At 45.5% G+C, this 18743-nt stretch overlaps 1 protein-coding gene across 5 annotated transcripts in view; it reads left to right on the plus strand.

The window, feature by feature from the left end:
* KIF21B (kinesin family member 21B) overlaps positions 1-18743 on the plus strand; it is a 66882-nt gene that overhangs the window by 34838 nt on the left and 13301 nt on the right. For 2 of the 5 annotated variants that reach the window (XR_014169411.1, XM_081915372.1), the window contains exons 8-29: positions 3-198; positions 992-1181; positions 1492-1555; positions 3053-3274; positions 3762-3846; positions 4981-5095; positions 5460-5651; positions 6010-6209; positions 6399-6506; positions 7013-7081; positions 8185-8414; positions 8786-8933; positions 9056-9250; positions 10236-10337; positions 10605-10770; positions 10963-11023; positions 11368-11425; positions 12379-12584; positions 13517-13591; positions 13739-13852; positions 15110-15148; positions 18272-18408. Coding sequence is in view for 2 of the 5 variants with exons in the window: in XM_081915372.1 (XP_081771498.1) it covers positions 3-198; positions 992-1181; positions 1492-1555; positions 3053-3274; positions 3762-3846; positions 4981-5095; positions 5460-5651; positions 6010-6209; positions 6399-6506; positions 7013-7081; positions 8185-8414; positions 8786-8933; positions 9056-9250; positions 10236-10337; positions 10605-10770; positions 10963-11023; positions 11368-11425; positions 12379-12584; positions 13517-13591; positions 13739-13852; positions 15110-15148; positions 18272-18408 (2972 nt within the window). In the remaining 3 variants the exon portion in view is untranslated. The remainder of the gene's footprint in view (positions 1-2; positions 199-991; positions 1182-1491; positions 1556-3052; positions 3275-3761; positions 3847-4980; positions 5096-5459; positions 5652-6009; positions 6210-6398; positions 6507-7012; positions 7082-8184; positions 8415-8785; positions 8934-9055; positions 9251-10235; positions 10338-10604; positions 10771-10962; positions 11024-11367; positions 11426-12378; positions 12585-13516; positions 13592-13738; positions 13853-15109; positions 15149-18271; positions 18409-18743) is intronic. The other 3 variants (XR_014169409.1, XM_081915373.1, XR_014169410.1) reach the window with 2 other exon arrangements.

Raw genomic sequence — 18743 nt, forward strand, 5'->3', positions numbered from 1 at the left:
AGCCAAACCATAATGATTGCCTGTGTGAGCCCTTCTGATCGGGATTTTATGGAGACCCTGAATACCCTTAAGTATGCCAACAGAGCTCGCAACATCAAGAACAAAGTGGTGGTGAACCAAGATAAGACGAGCCAGCAGATCAGCGCCCTGCGAGCTGAAATTGCTCGCCTTCAGATGGAGCTCATGGAGTACAAGGCGGTAAGGAGATGTCAGGAGCGTTTTGCACTGAGTGGCACAACTTCAGCAATTGAAGTCCCTTGTCCCTGGTGGTGTTTTCTCTCTCCCCCTCTCTTTAGGAATGTTGCACACCCAGTTAAATTCCCCTGGAGAAAATATCTCAATGCCATATTTGGCCTACTCCCTTTTTTTATTTGAAAAGTTCTAATTCTGCAGATGATTTGCTATAGATGAACATTGGCAGGTCTCTTTAAGCTTTAGTTTCTCCATCTTCAAAATAGGGATGCTAGCAACCTACTTTGTAGAGAGCAAACCCAGTATATAGTGCACCACTGAAATTTGAGAGCCCAAAGTCCACCACTGCATGATTTTGCCACAAGCTGTTGCTTGTGGCGCACTTTTATTGGTGGTCTTTTAATCTCTCTTTTTAAAAAGTTCATGTGATAGTTAGATTTTACTGTCTTTTAAAATGCAGTGCTCTACTTTGAGAAGCCCCAATGATCAAAGACTGGCATATAAACATAAACATAAATCTATTATGCAACTCTTTAAGAGCTGGTTCAAAAAAACATGACAGTCACTGAACTATTTCTGCAGGAAGGTGGATTATAAAATATTTGAAAAGTACCCCAACTTCAGAGCTTTCCTGTATGTGCAAGACTGCCATTACAGGCAGAAGGCTTGAGATGACTGAAGTATACTGTGATGATTATGCCCCTTAATTGGGATGCGCACAGGGCAAATGTCTTCCACCCCAGTCCATGTGCTCTCCAGCCCTTCCTATTGGTATTTTCATTCATTTCTGTCTCCAAAGGGTAAGCGTGTCATTGGAGAGGATGGCTCTGAAGGCTATAGCGACCTGTTCCAGGAGAATGCCATGCTGCAGAAGGAGAACACCACTTTGCGTATGCGTGTGAAGGCCATGCAAGAAGCTATTGATGCCATCAACGTCCGTGTCACACACTTAATGAGCCAAGAAGCCAACTTGATTCTTGCCAAGGCAGGTGAGGCTGAGAGGGGCAAATGGTTGGGGTCTCTAGACCATTTCATTAGACAGCATACAAATGGCACTATATATTCCTTAAAGTTACAAGAGAAAAATTCTGTTTACAGATTTCAGGGTTGGTTTTATGATGGACCAAACTGTGCATGATGTTAGCCATATGTTCAGTCAAGCATGCTTAGCCTGGCTGCTTTTGTTTTTGTAGCAATTGGGCTTCTCTGATTTTTTTGGGATCTTGCTTACTCTTGTCTATCTTTCTCCATTATTGTTTAGAATTTAATTTCTGTGTCTTTGCGTCATTGTTCTCCCAGGTGATGGCAACGAGGCTATTGGTGCTCTGATTCAAAACTACATCCGGGAAATAGAGGAGCTCAGGTAAGACGGAGTGGTCCTCTGGATTCCCCCACCCACTTTTATTCTTTTTGCAAGTGACCATACCGTCTTGAAAGAGAAAAATACCTGACTTCTAAACTGGTGACTATTAAAGTAGCCCTAAGTCAATACTTTCACCCCTGTGGCTTCTTGCCCTTTGTGTACTGTAATCTTCAAATGATGAGCACTTTAGGATCAGAAACAACCCTTTGCGAATAATAAGAGAACCCATACAAGTGATGCTCACACAAAACCCCACACATACACTAAGGAGAAGAATAGAAGCATTGCCCACCCCACCCCACTCACCATCCCCTCTCTTCCTCTTTCCCCCTCTTTTCTTCCCAACCTAATACTGCATGCAACACTGATCTGTAGAAAACACAACTTAAAAAAGAGACAATGCACGTATTTTTGTAAACTAAGAAATCATTAATAATAATAAAAAAGAAACAACCCTTTGATATAAGAGACTTGTGGTACTTATAAATTCACTTGTGCCCTCCCAAGGTATGGACATTGTAAACAAAGTAAAATAACCTCTTTGTCTGCAGTGGTGGCTTTCACAGCCACACAAAGGCAATAAAGTTGAGAGCAGCAGTTGCAGGTCCCACATTGCAGCAGTATGCCACAGATGCAGGAACAAACAGCTGAAGCTGCCACAAGTACACAAGCAGGTAGCAGCATGAGCCCCCTGCTGGCCAGGCATGCGATAGGAGTGATACAGGGATGCAGATAGCCAAGCATGTAGCTGGGGGAATAGAAGCAGATGCAAGTAATATGGTAGTGGAATATCCTGCTTCAGAATGTCAAAGAATCATATTAGTAGCATGACTTCCTTGATTTTCTGATGTCCTGACTAACAGAATTTAGGATATCAAAATTTGCATTTGATAAGTACAAATGGCTCCAGTTGACAGTGTCACTCCATGATCTTCCCAGCACCTTGCACTTGGGCTTTTTTTTTTACTAGAGATGCCAAGAGTTGAATTTCGGGTAATCTTCATTGCAAAGCATGTGTTCTACCACAGAGCATTGGCCCCTTCCCTTTATCCGAGATAACTGCTTTGTAGACATCATGATGAAGGAGTGTGTATCCCCCAGCACTCCATCTTGTTTCCCCCCCTTCACATCAAGAACTATTATAACTAGCAGGTTTCTCAGGTTCCCCCCCACCCCCCCACATGTTTCCCCCCTCAGATTTTCTTTTCTGCTGAGTCAAGAGATTATACATTATACTGTCTTTTGGGTCCTGCTCATTCCTGTTAATGAAGCTGTGTGCTGTCAAGAGTTAAGAGCTAAGCATCCTCCCTTATGGTCTTTTTGAGTCCCTTACTCAATTGCATGTCAATGAGGGCATTCGATGGACTTGTATCCATGTGATTCTGGGCTAGCAGATACTCTCCTCCCCACAGTTCCCATAGGAATCTGTCTTCATGTCAGCACTTCAGTATATAATGGACCCTATGAGGTGACTGCTATCTCTTGTCTTCTTTGTAGGACAAAGCTCTTGGAGAGCGAAGCTATGAATGAATCACTGCGTCGCGGTCTATCACGAGTTTCCTCTAGGCTTCCTTATTCCCTGGGCTTATCTTCATCTCCTGGGTTGGGAGCTTCAAATAGCCCTGTCTCCTCTGTGCAAGCTGAGGCCTCAGAAGTCATCCAGTGGGCCAAGCAAGATATAGAACGGTTGAAGAAGGAGACTAAGCTGCGAAGGAAAAGGTAAAATGGGTTCCTCTGTCTTGCATCTGCTCAGGATCCTTCTACTCTAGTTAGGCTGCTGGGCCTTCAGAACTTTTTAGAAGTATCAAAATATATTTGTTTTCTGTCATTCTCACTCTATGAGACTCTTGTAATGCAGCTCTCATGATCTACAATACAACACCCTTTTCTGTGTTGAGCTTTGATTTTCCCTTCTGTATTGCAAGGATGGTAAATACTTGCTGCCTTGCAGAAAGCTTTGTGAGAGTGACTGCAGGCAAAGAGCTTAGCCAAAAAGCACAGAAGAGGCAAATGATTGTGTTTCCAATGGAAATGTCCCCTTCCCATTAGTTATGCAGATGAAATGTTTTGTTTTGATTTGCTGTAATTGGAGTGGTGTTTGTTTTCTTAGCTGCCCTGACGGCCTGTTTTTGTGACTCTGCAATCTGGAATAAAAATGAATGATTTAGAAACAGATGTTCATGTAAAACTGCCTTCTTTTCTGCAGCCCAGAGAAAGAAGGGTTTAAGAAGAGGTTGAGGATGCAGCAGGGAAATGAGGCGGATGAGACAGATGAGAATGAAGTGGAAGAGGTAAGAGATCTTGCCCTTCTCTTGCATACAACTTCTGTGTTCTTTTGAGCAATTATTAAGGGTGCCAAACTTACTGCTAGCCTTTGGTGGCATCAGGATGAGTCCTGTGGCAATCTTTCAGCATAATGAGAAACTGGCCGTAAAGGACATCTCAAGTGCTATTCCCTTCAGCCAGATTTAACATCTGCTTCAAACGTTTCCTGACCTCAGCAATTGCCATACTAATTCCTTAGGCTCCTGAGTCTCAATAAAATATCTCCTCTGAGAAATGCAAGCTTCTCTTTAATCCAACGCCCTTGGATAAATGGAGCAGAATAGGCTGACAAATAGGTGTGTTTTTTAAGTAGGTGAAATATGTCTTGCTTTTCTGTCTCAAAACATAAATGTCTCTGTGGGATGCCATTGAATTCTTAAAAGCCTGGGGCTGTGCACATTACAAAATGGAAACATTCTTTGATTTAAATAAAGTTAAATAAATTGGTTAAAACTGACAAACTTGTTTATTTTTGGAGGAAATAACAGTGCACTGCTAAAGGCATAATTTTGACTGTGCACAGTCATTACATTATTTCTGCACTGATTCTTGTTTTGGGGACAGGGGGTTGTTATATTGATATATTTAAGATGAACATTTGGGAATGCAGTAGGCTGTGTAGACTGGGATTACATTCTAGGGTCCTTGCTTTGAAGAGCAGAGTCGAAAGACAAAGGCTTGGAAGTTAGTAGAATGAATGGCCAGGAAAAATACAGTATGGTTTGATTGAGTTGTTGGTGATGTGTGTTAGATCTTCTCTGCCTTCACTTCCCAACATCTGGCTTGATTTCTGAATCCATGTCCAGGACAATGGTAAGCGATGATCTTCTAGTGTTTTGCTAATTCGTCAACTAGAAGAACAGAAGGTTGGATTCATGAAAGGAAGTATGATCTGTAAGAAGTAACATCCCCATGGTGCCTGTGTTACTAAGCAGTGCAAAATGCATTGAATTAAGGATTGCCATAGGAACAAATTAGCGAACCAAGGATAGCAGATTGCCATATGCAACCAAATGTTGGGCAGGGTTGGAACTGCAATGCCTTGGAACAATCTGCATCACCACTCCCCTTTTTTTCATCACTGTACCTTCTGTTTTCAGGAGGAACGGGATGAGAGTGGCTGTGAGGAAGAAGGTGGCCAGGAGGAGGAAGAGGAAGATGATTCGGGAAGTGAAGAAAGCCTGGTGGATTCTGACTCGGATGTTGAAGAAAAGGGTAAGATACTGCAGCAAGTGTTGAAAGGCTGATGACTCTTAGTGCAGTCTCTGCAGGGATCTAGGTGAACACAACACACACAGTCTTCAGGATATATGGAGGAGATGGCTTTTAATTCATTTGGGTTTGAAATGTTGAATCCACAGCCCCCATACTTTCCACCTGGAACTACTGTTGTAATCCTTTTAATAGCACAAAAAACATGCCTGTACATATGCTAGCCTTTTTCTCTTAGCATTCAATTCCATAAAAGGGATACAACTTATTCTAGTCTTTAGTGGAGGTTGTAATGAGTTTCGATACCACTATCTTCAAGATGGTGAAGGATTTTTGTTTTGTTTTTTGGTGTGTGTGTCTTATCTAGCAGCAAATTTCCAAGCTGATCTGGCTGACCTGACCTGTGAGATTGAGATCAAACAGAAGCTAATAGATGAGCTGGAGAACAGCCAGCGGCGCCTGCAAACTCTGAAGCACCAGTATGAGGAGAAGCTGATTCTACTGCAGAACAAGATCCGTGACACACAGCAAGAGAGGGACAGGGTCCTGCAAAACCTGAGTAAGGGCATGCCGCTGGGGTGAAATTGGATTTTGACAGTTCGAACAGCATCTGTTTGCTTATAAGGAAAGATTTTGCATTTGGATTCTCAACTGAGGCTGTGATACAAGGGTGGAAAGATTGCTTAAGCAACATTTCTACCCATACACTTAAAGTGTAATCAGTGACATTGGCACTGAGTACAGTCTGTCTGTACTTAAAATCTGCATCAGAGATGTGGAAGCTGTGGCCCCCTGGATGCTGTTGGGACTCACTCCAACTCCCATCAGCCCCAGGCACCATGGCCAATTGGTCATGGATGATGGGAGCTGTAGTCCATCACTCCTAATCTATATACTTCCTTTGTTCTTTTCCTCAGGTTCCATGGAATGCTACACAGAAGAGAAGGCGAACAAGATCAAAGCAGATTATGAGAAGCGTCTAAGGGAGATGAACAGGGACCTGCAAAAGTTGCAGGCAGCCCAGAAGGAGCATGCCCGCCTCCTCAAGAACCAGTCACGATATGAGCGAGAGTTGAAGAAGCTGAATGCAGAAGTGGCAGAGATGAAGAAAGCCAAGGTACCTTGCCTGGGAATTTGCAATTCTTCATTTGTTCAAGCAACAGGGCACCTTCTGGGTGTTTTGGATTCCCACCCTCAGCCCCCCCAGCTTGGGCACCCAACTGGGGAAAGTGGCCCTAGATAGTCACTGGGGCAAGCCAGCTTCTCAGTTATTATGCTTGGCATTGAGTCTATTTGTGCCCTACAGGTGGCACTGATGAAACAAATGCGTGAGGAGCAGCAGCGGCGCAGATTGGCAGAGACGAAAAGGAACCGGGAGATTGCCCAGCTGAAGAAGGAGCAGAGGAGGCAGGAGGTGGGCAAGAGCACCATTTGTGGCTGCTCAAGCTTTGAGAAGCCTCTTTCTAGTAGAGCTTAAAAAAACCCATAGACTGCTTGTGGGCAGGAGAGGGGAAGACGCTCAGTATAATAAGAGCAATCATGCAAAGCGAAGCTGTGATTTAATGCCTGCCTCACTTCAGCCCTCTTCACAAAAATAACTTGTGTGTCTACAAATACATAAGAAGAGGTCTCTTGGATCAGACCAGAGGGCCATTTAGTGTGGCGTCCTGTGCTCACAGTGGCCAACCCAGTTGCCTATGGGAAGTCTACTAGCAGGACATGAGAGCAGCAGCATTCTCCCCTCTTGTGCTCCAAAGCAACTTGAGACCTATTGTGGTTTAGGAGGAGTTGGCTTCCTTCCATACATTCCTTTTACACCAATACACATTTGTCTCCATTTAAGTCAAGACTGACATCACTCCCATTGAGATCCTCTGCCTGTAGGTTTTGTTAATAACTTTTATCATGCTGTGCCTGCAGTTTCAGATTCGAGCTCTAGAATCTCAGAAGCGGCAGCAGGAGATTGTACTTCGCAGGAAAACCCAAGAGGTGAGTGGTGACCTTCTTGCTCACAAGGAAGGCAAGTCTTTAGTTTCTTCTAAAAATACACTCGCCTTGGCTTTTGCTGTATTAAAAGCCTCTCACTGTCATCCAGAAAGGCTTGTGGATATTTTTGGTGGGTGTGCTTTTACTTGTCATAAGCACTCACTCAGACTGGAGACATGAATGAACCAGACAAGGAATATATCTCCCACTCCTCAGGAATTCTTTACATGGAACAGCGTACGATGGACAAACTATTTCTTTCTTTTCTTAAAAATAATTCCAAAATACAAAGGCAAATGTAATACCTTGCCTGGACAAAAACAACCTATCCCTCCACCAGAAAAAACCCTGGCAAAGCTACAATTTCCCCCATATATCACAGAAAAGATAGGACACAGCCGGATGATCCAACAGAAAGAATTTGCATCCAAAATTCTTTTGAGCTATTGTGGGTTACACGATTTCTCTCTCTCCCTTTAGGATGCCCACTCTTTTTATCCAGAGCAACTGGGCATCATACCTGCTGCATCACACATGGCTTAGTGTGTGATAGCCAAAATGGTTCTTTGAGAGCCAGTGTGGTGTAGTGGTTAAGAGCGGTAGTCACGTAATCTGGGGAACCGGGTTCGCGTCTCCACTCCTCCACATGCAGCTGCTGGGTGACCTTGGGCTAGTCACACTTCTTTGAAGTCTCTCAGCCCCACTCACCTCACAGAGTGTTTGTTGTGGGGGAGGAAGGGAAAGGAGAATGTTAGCCGCTTTGAGACTCCTGAAGGGGAGTGAAAAGCGGGATATCAAATCCAAACTCTTCTTCTTCTTCCTCTTTGTTTTGTTACTTATTTAAGCTCATATGTAGGTAACTTGTGGCATTTTTCTCATTCTGCCATGAATGCCCAATGTTACTGGGAACATCTGTAAAAACAGCTGATACTGTGAGCAGACACTTTGCACTTAGGCATGAATAGAGACTAGGGTTGAGGCTACAGACTGAGCAGCTAATGCTTTGAAGATATTTTCACATAGCAGCCCTGCTTAAGACTGTATCTGTCTGTTATCACCTCTATATTTTCCATTCTTCTGGACTGCTTTGTTGTGTTGTTGTCTAGGTCTCTGCTCTGCGCCGTCTGGCCAAACCTATGTCTGATCGGGTTGCTGGAAGAATGAATCAGAAGCAAACCATGCTGGACTCGGGTGTAGAGGTCTCCACCAGCACCACCTCCTCCGAGCCAGAATCTAGTTCTCGCTCTGTCTCCAGCATTGTGCGCCAATGGAATCGGAAAATCAACACCTTTCTGGGAGACCCTCCTTCTTCCACAAATGGGACTCGAACTGTCAGGTAAGACACTGGCCCAGTTAGCAGTTGTCTAGGTAAGTCAGACTGACCTAGGTGTCCAAAACCATCTGATATAGATTCCTTTGAGGCCTGTCTTGACATCTAATCCACTGGCTTCTATGTGCCTTCCTTTACTTGGCAGCATTCAGAGCAGCCCCCATTTCCATCCACCCAGTATGCTTGGGTAGGAATGACCCAGAATATTTAGCACGGGGATGAGGATCCTTCCAGATATTGCTGGACTCCAACTTTGCCATTTTGCTATGACTGATGCAAGGTGGAGCCCAGCAACATCTGGGAGCCTTTCCATCTCTGGTTTTGGATAATTCTAAGATCATGCTGTTCAGTTTTTCGTACATGACTTCCATCTGCAGGAAGAAGTTCGCAAAGAAAGGGGCAAACCAGACCTTTAGCAAGACAGCCCGCATGAAGTGGCAGTCCCTGGAGCGCCGTGTCTTTGACATTGTCATGCAGAGGATGACCATCATCAATCTGGAGTCGGATATGGAGCGACTCATCAAGGTGATGAAAAGTGGCTGTTACTCACTGGAGCAGAAGGCGAAGGGCCTGGGAAGAGAGCCAGAAAAGGGGCTGCACAACATTGGCAAAGAGGAAACATTCTGCCTTCTGTTCCCCATTTTCAGAAACGTGAGGAGCTGTCACTGATGCAGGAGATGCTTCTGGGGAAGAGGGAGAAGCTGCAGACAGAGAACCCTGAAGAGCAGAAGGGGCTGCAGGAGCTGAATGAAGAGATTGAGGTGCTGGCAGCCAACATTGACTACATCAACGACGGCATTTCTGACTGCCAGGCCACCATCATGCAACTTGAAGAGACCAAGGTGCGTCTGATCTATCCATGATGCAAGCAGTTTGGGAGGGTAGACTGCTGTTGGACCTGGACCCTGAGGTTGGCTGGCTGAGCTCTTGTGTAGATAATCAGTTACAGTGGGTGGATCAGGAAGCACTATGTCTTCTGATCTTACCTTAATGAGTTAAAATCTTGTTTCATTTTCCCAGGCCACTTTAGTTTTGAGTGGGCTGTTTCAGTGGGCTGTTTCAGTCTGTTACTACTTCCTTAAAAAGGGTGGGCTGGGGGAATGTAAGATGCAGAGACTGGGAAGTTAACTTGTAGAGTATGGAAAGTCCTGGGTCTCTGCTATTTCCTCTGAGGAATTGCTATTTCTCTCCCCCTCCCCCTTATTTGGTATGTTCCTTTCCCGAACACACAATAAACGGTCGTGTATCAGTTCCTTTAAAAAGCATAAAATAGCAGTCCAAACAAATGGTTTTGTATCAGTGATACTAACATTATAACATTTTAAATTCTTAACAAAATAGTATCAATCCGTTATTAAGAGTTCTGAGAATTTGACAATTGTGTGAAAGTCTCAGCATCCTAAGTGAACTTGCTGGTCTGTAGACATCTCAAACAAAGGCTTCTGACTGGCCTATAACAGCTTCCACAGCCTGGTGCCCTCCAGGTGTTTTGGACTCCTGATGCCCTTCAGCCATGGCCAGCATGCCCAATGGTCAGGGGTGGTGATGTGAGTCATAGTTCAAAAATATCTGAAAGGCACCACATTTGGGGAAGGCCACTCTGTAGTGCATACGATTTGAGTTCAGGGGCTGGAGTGAGTTGATAATATGAAACTGACTACTACTTTTATGCACAAATCTGCTGGATGGGTCTCTTGCAAAGCCACTTAGCCTGTGGAGCTAAATCTTTAGCAAAGGAACCAGTCCAACTGCTTGCATGGGTAGCAAACTGCAACTGCCCTTTCCCAGGCTTTCTCATTCTGTTGTTTTCCTCCTGTGGGTTTCTAGGAAGAACTGGATTCCACAGACACCTCTGTGGTGATCAGCTCCTGCTCCTTGGCTGAGGCACGGCTTTTGTTGGACAATTTCCTCAAGGCATCCATAGACAAGGTAAGTTATTATTTTTTAAAAAGCAGCCTTTCTCTCTCATGCGGACCAGAGATCTGATAGCTGCATCTTGCTTCAGTAGCAAGTTGGTCTGTTCAAAGACCCCAAGTAGACGGATCAGTCCTGATGGACAAGGTTAATGAACTTCTTCGAATAGTTTTGCTTTAGAATGGAGTGAGGGAGACAGGTGTGTTTCACTAGGGAGGGCATTCCACAAGTGGGAAAGCTGCCTCTGAGCTTGTGCCTAATCCTCCAATCTTTGTAAAACAGAGCCTGCAGGTAGCCCAGAAGGAAGCCCAGATCCGCCTGCTGGAAGGCCGCTTGAGACAAACAGATGTGACTGGCTCCTCTCAAAACCACCACATCCTGGATGCCTTGCGGGAAAAGGCAGAATCCCACCCTGAGCTACAGGCGCTCATCCACAACGTGCAGCAAGGTGGGAGTTTGGAGTAGCTTTTGCTTCTTTGAGATAGAATCGTGTTCACTTAGAAATCCTCTTTTTTGCTTACCCTCATTCATGGCCTGGGTCAGAGGGAAACGGGGGTATGTTTTGGTCCAACACCAGAGCTAAGTACCCATGTGCTAGTGGATGCACTCTACCAGGTTTTTGTTTTATCCTTTTGCACAGAGAATGGCTATGCCAGCACAGATGAAGAAGTTTCTGAATTCAGCATGGTGTCAGAGGGGAGGTGAGTTGTGGACCCAGAGAGACCGCAGGGCACAGGTTGAGTGTTTTCCACTTGTTTTCCCTCTAGGCTGTGGTGGGTTTTAAAAGGTCGGCAGGGTGTAAAGTCCATGTGTTGACCAATGTAGCCACCCTCCAAAGTCAGCTTTGAGTATGAAAGAAACCCCTACATGGTTCTTTTATGTAAAATTCCGGAATTAAGGTAGAAAACCTGTGATGCAAGAATGAAGTGGGCTCCTGAGTTAAGGAATGAAGCTCTGCTGGGATGGAGAGTCTCTTAGTTAGTTTGCACCTCTGTAGTTCTTACTGAAAATATGTGTGCACAAAACTCTCCCTGTGTCCCTGCAGCTTTTCCCAGTCTTTCTCCATGAAGGGCTCTGCCAGCCAGGATGACTTCAAATGCAGGGTAAGTTTGAAAGTTTGAATCTGGCAAACACTTCCAATTCTTCTTGTTGTTGTTATACGGTTTCATTATGGAAATTCCCTGGGAAGATGCTTAGCAGATCCATCCAGAACTAACAAAAGCTTCAAATAGCCAGGGAGGAGTTTAAGATTTTCACCAACCTAAACAATGGTCAGTGACAGGAAAATGTTGACAACGTTGTAGGATATCCTGGTCATTTTTGTACAGAAATGCTTTTTCTTGTTGAAGGTGCCCCATGTGGTCAGATTTATGTTTGGCTCTATTTGTATATATATTTTTGTTTTTAAAGCGGAACATGGCACTTTGACCTTGCCACGTTCTTATTCTGTAGCTTTCCGAATAGTGGGGAGCCCCCGGAGGATATATGCACCATTTTTTCATCTTCCCTACATTTCACTGAGGCCAAGTTATGGTATTTGTACTGCATTTTGGCAGCTAGCCGTGGTGCTGTACATCCAGATGGTGATTCTTAAGCTTTGGCCCTCCTCCAGTGAATCGGCAATGAAATTAAAACAAAGCCCTGGACTGATGTGTGTTATGTCTCTGTCTGTCCTAGCCATGGCTCTGTTGAATAAGCCTTTTATCCAGAGAAAACAATTGGCCCCAGACTGGCCTACTTGAATTCTAGTGGGATGGAGGGGGCGGGGGGCACAGGAACTTCATTAGGTCTCTTCTGAATGACCAGTAATTGCTGCTCAGTGGTAGGTGGTGCGTTCTGTTGTTGTCCATGTTAAGTTCAGAACGAAGTGGGAAGGTCTTGGAAGGCTGCTTGGGATATTTGCAGGGGTTTCTGAGATTGAGGTGACCAAGAAACGCTAGCCTTCCCAGGCTGAATTTGAGCACCAGCTACAGTGGCAACTGGGGAATAGCTCCCGTGTTGCCCTGCCATCTGCTGCTCCTTAGTTTGCTTTGTGTTTTCTGGGGCTTTGTTTTAGGGGGAGCCCAAGCTGTCTGGCCAGATGAAAGCTGTGTCTGCAGAGTGTCTAGGGCCCACATTGGACATCTCCACCAAGAACATCACCAAGTCGCTGGCATCCCTCATGGAGATCAAAGAGGATGGGATTGGCTTCTCCATCCGTGATCCTTACTACAAGGAGAAGGTCTCCCGCACCATCAGCCTGCCCATCCGAGGGAGTACATTGTAAGCCATGGTAGCCTACTTGGTGATCTGTGTATGGATCGTGCTGGGGAAACTGTGGTGTAGGTGACTGCTGGCTTCGGACGGTTGGATTTCTGCCATGATTTCTGCCCTACTTGTGGGTGAAGTGTTGGTGGGCAAAGGGAGAGCAACCAAGGAAAGAACAGAAAGTCATGCATTGTTCTGGGGTCAGAGTCAGTTTCCCTCTTCGCTGGCACAGTCTTCCATGGGGAGTAGCTGTGACACGGGCGACATCGGATCCCTCGTTCTTGTGAAACTGTTCCCCAAGTCTTCTCCCCAGACCTATAAACTGGCAGCTTCAAGTAATCCTGGTTTACAAACTATAGTGAATAGCAAGAAAGACTTGAAAGGCAGGGACACCCCCTCTTTCCCCCAGATGCTGCTACTGCGGGTGGACAAACCTAGGTGGTGTGAACTGCATAGCCTTTACAGCCCACCATCAGCCAGGCAGGAACCAGGGCAGGCAGTTCCTGTGGACACCAAGAGTGCTGAAAATTGAAATAGTTCCCCAGGTCCCAGAATGAGGGCCACTTCAGGCCTTATGGAAACTTACTTGGTACAGCCCTCCCAAGAAGTGTACCATCTTGTAATGCACATAGAGAAATGTGTCCCAGAATGTGCTTCCACATCAAAACCTCTGCGTGCACACACAGCTGGCACGTGCAGTAAGAATGTTTTTATCCTAGCCTCCCTGTTGTGTTGCTTGGCACCTGCAAGGAGATTCTGATGTGGAGGAGCTTTCAAAGAAGGAATTCCCTGCATGTGTTGCAGGACTGTTCTGTGTGCCCTGGAGAATATTAGAATCTGCTCTGAGAACCAGCTGGTCAAGGCTTTGCTCCTCCCAGTCTCCTTCAAAGCTGAGGGAGCCCAACTTTGGATAGGGTATTTACTAACCATAGCTGCCTCTCGTCTAGCCCTAGACAGTCCCGTGGCGCAGACACATCACCCCTCACCAGGAGGAAGTCATATGACCGGGGCCAGCCTATCAGGTGAGTGTGTGTGAGTGAGTGCAATTGGCAGCAGTTCTTACGCTTTGCTCATAATGCAGAAAATGAATTGTTGTGTGATGCAGGATCTAACAGTGCTGCAAGATTATATAATTAGTGGAACCCACTGCTTCTCTCTTTCTTGCCTAGGAACCCAGATGTTGGATTCACTCCTCCTTCATCCCCTCCCAGCAGGCCACGCAACGACCGGAATGTTTTCTCCCGCCTCACCAGCAACCAGAGTCAGGGCTCAGCACTAGACAAGTAAGGCCGCCTGCGGAACTTGGGGAAACTTGTATCCCCATAGAAGGTGACAACAGAATGGATAAACTGGCAGTGCCAGGGATATCTTCCCCTTATGTCCCACTCTACCCAGCACCAAGAATGGCATGTTTTTCTTTGACTTCCAGGTTTGGGCCCTATTTGCACTGGAATTAGCACCATGCCTCTGTCACCTAGACACTTAGGTGCAATTACTGTGAAACCTGCCAAATCATTCAGGGAGCCTCTTATGTGCTGTTGTAGAGGCATGTGAATCAAAGTCCTTGGTCTTTGCGGCCAAGTACCTGAGTCAGTGCTTTAAGCTCAGAAGCACCCTATTCTCCCCATATGTCATGGGTGGCAGTTCTGAATCTCTTTCCAATCCTGTCTGCAGCCTATAGGGGCCATCTGCTCTGGTGCCCCTTTATTAAAAGGTCACCTCTGTTTTAGTGCGGGGGAGGAATTGGTATGCTTTTTCCAGCACAGGTGTAAGTTTAGCCTTCCAGATATTTCTTCATATTGGAAAGATATTGGAAAACAAGGTCATATGAGTCCTGCTTTCTAAATACCAGCATGTCAGCTTTGCCCCCCCCCCCCCTTTCTGGAGTGTGTTCCACAAGCCTCCTGAACGACAGCTGGTGGCAGCATTGACAGAGCTTCATTTAACACAATGGGATTCCTCTAACATGGGCTTCCTTGATCTTCAAGGATGCAGGGATGATGCTGAATTTTCAAAATGCAGAACAGCAGCCCAATAAATAAAGGAACCTCTTGGGGCTAAGCTGGCATTAGAGTGACCTCTGTGACCATTGGGTCAATATTCCCATTTGGAGGTGGCATGGGAGTCACTGCCAACGTTCTCAGAAGCTGGCCCACCCATAGCTATGTAGGAGCCTTGGGCAGGCATTCCCAGATGTGTACACATTCCCTTCTTTTGCAGAAGAACCACACATGCTCAATAACTCAGCATCCTGAGAATCTCCACTTTCTTTTTGTTCTTAATCCAAGCTCCGAGCCTTATGGCTGCGATGACAGGCTTGCAAGTGTGTGGTGAAGCACCTAGTTAAAAACTCATGATGGTTTCTGCTACGCACCCTCCCACCCCCCATTCCTGATCCCTTCTGTCTGTGGTCTGCTCTCCTATGTCTGCCCGCCCTGCTAGCTTGGATGCAATAACAACCCTTCCTTTTCTGACTATGCTGCTGCTTTTCCTTCTCCTGGTTTTAATTACCCATAATCCTGCTAATTTTCTGTCCCTAGGTCTGATGACAGTGACTCCTCTGTCTCGGAGGTGCTGAGGTATAAAACTTACTATTTATTATATAACTCTTCTTGCTTTCCTCTTTTCTCATTCTTTTCCCCTCCCTGCATTTGGAACCTGCTTGTAACTGAACCCGGTGTGATGTTTCTTTCCTTGTGCTGCTTCTACTTGCTGGTAGATTTGCCTTCCCAGCTGATTAGAGTGCTCCATTGGGACCCCTTCCTATGTTAACTGAAACAGTAGGGTTCACCCCACTCAGCATGCTTCACTAGGACACATCATGCGGTTAATCCACCAACATGCACGTGTATCTGAAAATCTCAAGTCTCTTTCCCCCGGCACTTAATAGATGCCATCCTGTGGCATGTTTTTGTTTGGAATGGACCAAGCATACACCTGCAGGTAGTGCGTGTCTGTAACTAGGAGTTAGGGGCTAACCATTTGCATGTGTCGTAATTGCGCCATGATTTCACGAATGTGGCTTTTGAGTAGTTTCTAGGCCTCGTGGTGGAGAGAATATCGGAAAACGTCCAGGCAGCTCCCCTTCAGGCTCAGAGTCTTGGAGTCATTTGAGTTGAGAATATTTCCGTGCCCTTCAGGCACAGCTCCCTGCCTCCCCCACACTTCCCATTTGCTTCCAGTTCTTCTCAGTCCTGTTCCCATGAAGCCTATGGGAGCACCCCATGCCTTTTCCATCTGCTACTACAGCCCAGAAGTCCAGCCCCTGTTTTCTTTTTATCCGGGGCAAGTTATTTTTGCCATAGTTGCTAAAATGGATGGATGGTAGTTTTAAAATTTGCATAATGGGGTCCAGCCTCAAACTGTGAATACTTGGGAGGTCCTGAAAGCTGATTCTGGTCACTGGATTTCGTGTTAAAGCGATACTCCAGCAAGCGGCAATGCCTTTCCCTTATTTCTGGGTGTAAAATAAACTTTCAAGACATTAGCCAACCCCACTGAAGATGGAGGGGTGCACATGTGTAAGGGAAATGTAATCTGTTATGTTTATTTCTGTCCTAATAATCAAGAGTGTGTCCTTTTTGAAAATGGGAATAAACTACTCCTGGACCAAGTTTAAGATTTTGGTACTGACTCATAAATCCGTGAACAACTTGGGACTAGAATACCCGAGGAATCACCTTTTCTCCCTATTGACCTACCACCAGCCTTTGCCAACCTAGTGTCCTCCTGGTCTTTAGGGCTACCACTCCCTTCAGCCCCAGCAAAGGCTACCCTGCATAATCAGTACAATTGTCTAATGAGGCCTTCATGGTTGTGCTACAACCTTTTGAAGTACAGGTAGTGGCCATTACAACGGGAGGGCCTTTTCTGCAGTGGCACCCTTATTATAGAACCACGTTCCCTCCGAGTTTAGGTGAGTGCCCTATCGATGCTGATCAGGCATCTTTTAAAAACTCACTTGTACTCCCAAGCTGGACCTTGGTCTCAGTATATTATCACTTTAATTCTGCCCTACTTTTTCACTGCATTACATTTCTATATTTCATATGTATTTTAACAGTATTGTACACTACCACTTCTCAACTTTGATCTAGGAGAAAAGTTTTGTGTGACGTGTTCAAGCCTCTAACTCACTCTTATGTGATTTATTTTTGGGGGAAGGGGCTCCATTCCTTTTTTAAACTTTATGTGTCTTGGTGATCCCATGTATTCAAATAAGAAACTGCTGCCAACTTTCAGAGCTGTTACAAAGCTTGTTGCCGGGAAGGTTTGAAGTGTCTCCCTGTTGACCACAAGGTGGTGCACCGATTTCATGCCTGACTCAGATGGAGACAGTTTAGAGAAGAGGAGTTTGAGTTGTCAAAGTTACTAAGTTTATAAGTCTAGAATAACATGACATGATGCTAGGTGGGACCAAGTGGATTATTAAAATAATTGCAATCATTTGGACCCATGTGTTCATTTCAGAGCAAAAAATAAAGGAGATTTTCGTTACTTACAAAGGGTCAGTGCCTCTCTTGACATGTGGTAACAAAGCTATATTAGTTACATTGCACCTTGATCTTGCACAAAGAGAGTTGGAGGCTGAAATTTGAAATAATCTTTCAGAAACAAAGCAGCCAATGCAGTAACTTGGAGCTGTTGATGAGGAAGGGGCTGTCACTCTATGGATGCTTTGCATGCATCAGGTTCCATGTTCAATGATATCTCCAGGTGAGGCTGGCAAATATTCCTGCCTGAAACCCTGGAGAACCACTTTCAGTCAATGTTCTGAGCTGGATGGATTAATAGCATAAAGTAGCTTCCTGTGTTCCCATTCAAAGCTGCATGTAAATACACACGTTCTGATGCTCAGGGTTGTGCATTGCAGTTTTCAATTCCATTAAGAACATCTATGGATGCACAAAACATTAGTTGGCTTTAATATAGCAACAACTAATAGTTTATTTACACCCCACCTACTATGGGCAGCTTCCAACATAATATAAAAACACAACTAAACATCAAGCATCAAAAACTTCCTGATACAGGGCGGCCTTCAGATGTCTTCTAAAAGACAAATCACTGTTTATTTCCTTGACATCTGATGGAAGGGCATTCCACAGGGCAGGTGCAACTGCCAAGAAGGCTCTCTGCCTTGTTCCCTATAGCTTCACTTCTCACAGTGAGGGAACCAGCAGAAGACCCTTGGAGGAGGACCTCAGTGTCTAGGCTGGAGGTGGAGATGCTCCTTCAGATATACAGGGCTGATGCTGTTTAAGGCTTTAAAGGTCAGCACCAGCACTTTGAATTGTGCTCAGAAAGAGGCCTAAGCATGTGTTCTGTAGCCCTACTTTTACCAATATTGCCTCTTGGGCAATATCATGAAGAGCATTTGAGTGGATCAGCTTTCAGCATAATACTGACACCAGTATATAACCAATGATGGAGCATCTCACCCTTCCTGTAACTTGAAGATGTTTGTGCCCAGAACTTTGTGACATACTCTTCAGCTTGATTCTGCATGTGCTTGCCTGCCTGTCACTCCCCCACCTTTCCCCCCCCTCTTTTAAGCTTAATGTGGGTCTGGTCCTTCTGGCACGCCAGTGTCTCCTGAGCAGTGTGATTCCCAGGTGCATGATTGGTTACTCTAAGGATGCCTGATTGCTGCAGCTGCAGGAACCATCTCTCAAAGCATTTCTCTTTTTCTCCCATGCAAGGGGCATTATCAACCCTGTGGGAGGGTCCAGGAGTGCCCGGACAGCTCCGCTGCAATGCATCTCTGTGGCAGAAGGACACACCAAGCCTGTCCTGTGCCTGGATGCTACAGATGAATTGTTGTTCTCTGGATCCAAAGGTGTGTTTTTGAGAGAGGGGGTAGGAGCTGCTTTTGGTGGTATGAATGAACACTGAGCCAGAAGTTTTGATTGGAGCTTTTCTAGCAATGTTCCGAAATGGTGAAAAATTTAGCATTTTCAGGGATGGTGGAAGAAAAAGTATACTATTGCCTTCCCCACCCTTTCACCCTAGTTTTGCTGCTGAAGCAAGTTGCCCAGCAACCTTCCCCCCTGCCCCAGTACCTCTGTTTGAAGGACTCTGTGTCATGATGGAGCTGCATCACCCCAGGGACATGGTTGACGGAACTAAGCTGCCCCCATGGCTGCAATTGGGACAGCCATTCTCCCCACCCCT

The sequence above is a fragment of the Podarcis melisellensis genome (genome assembly GCF_964234715.1).
Source record: "Podarcis melisellensis genome assembly, chromosome: 6".
Classification (NCBI taxonomy): Eukaryota; Metazoa; Chordata; class Lepidosauria; order Squamata; family Lacertidae; genus Podarcis; species Podarcis melisellensis.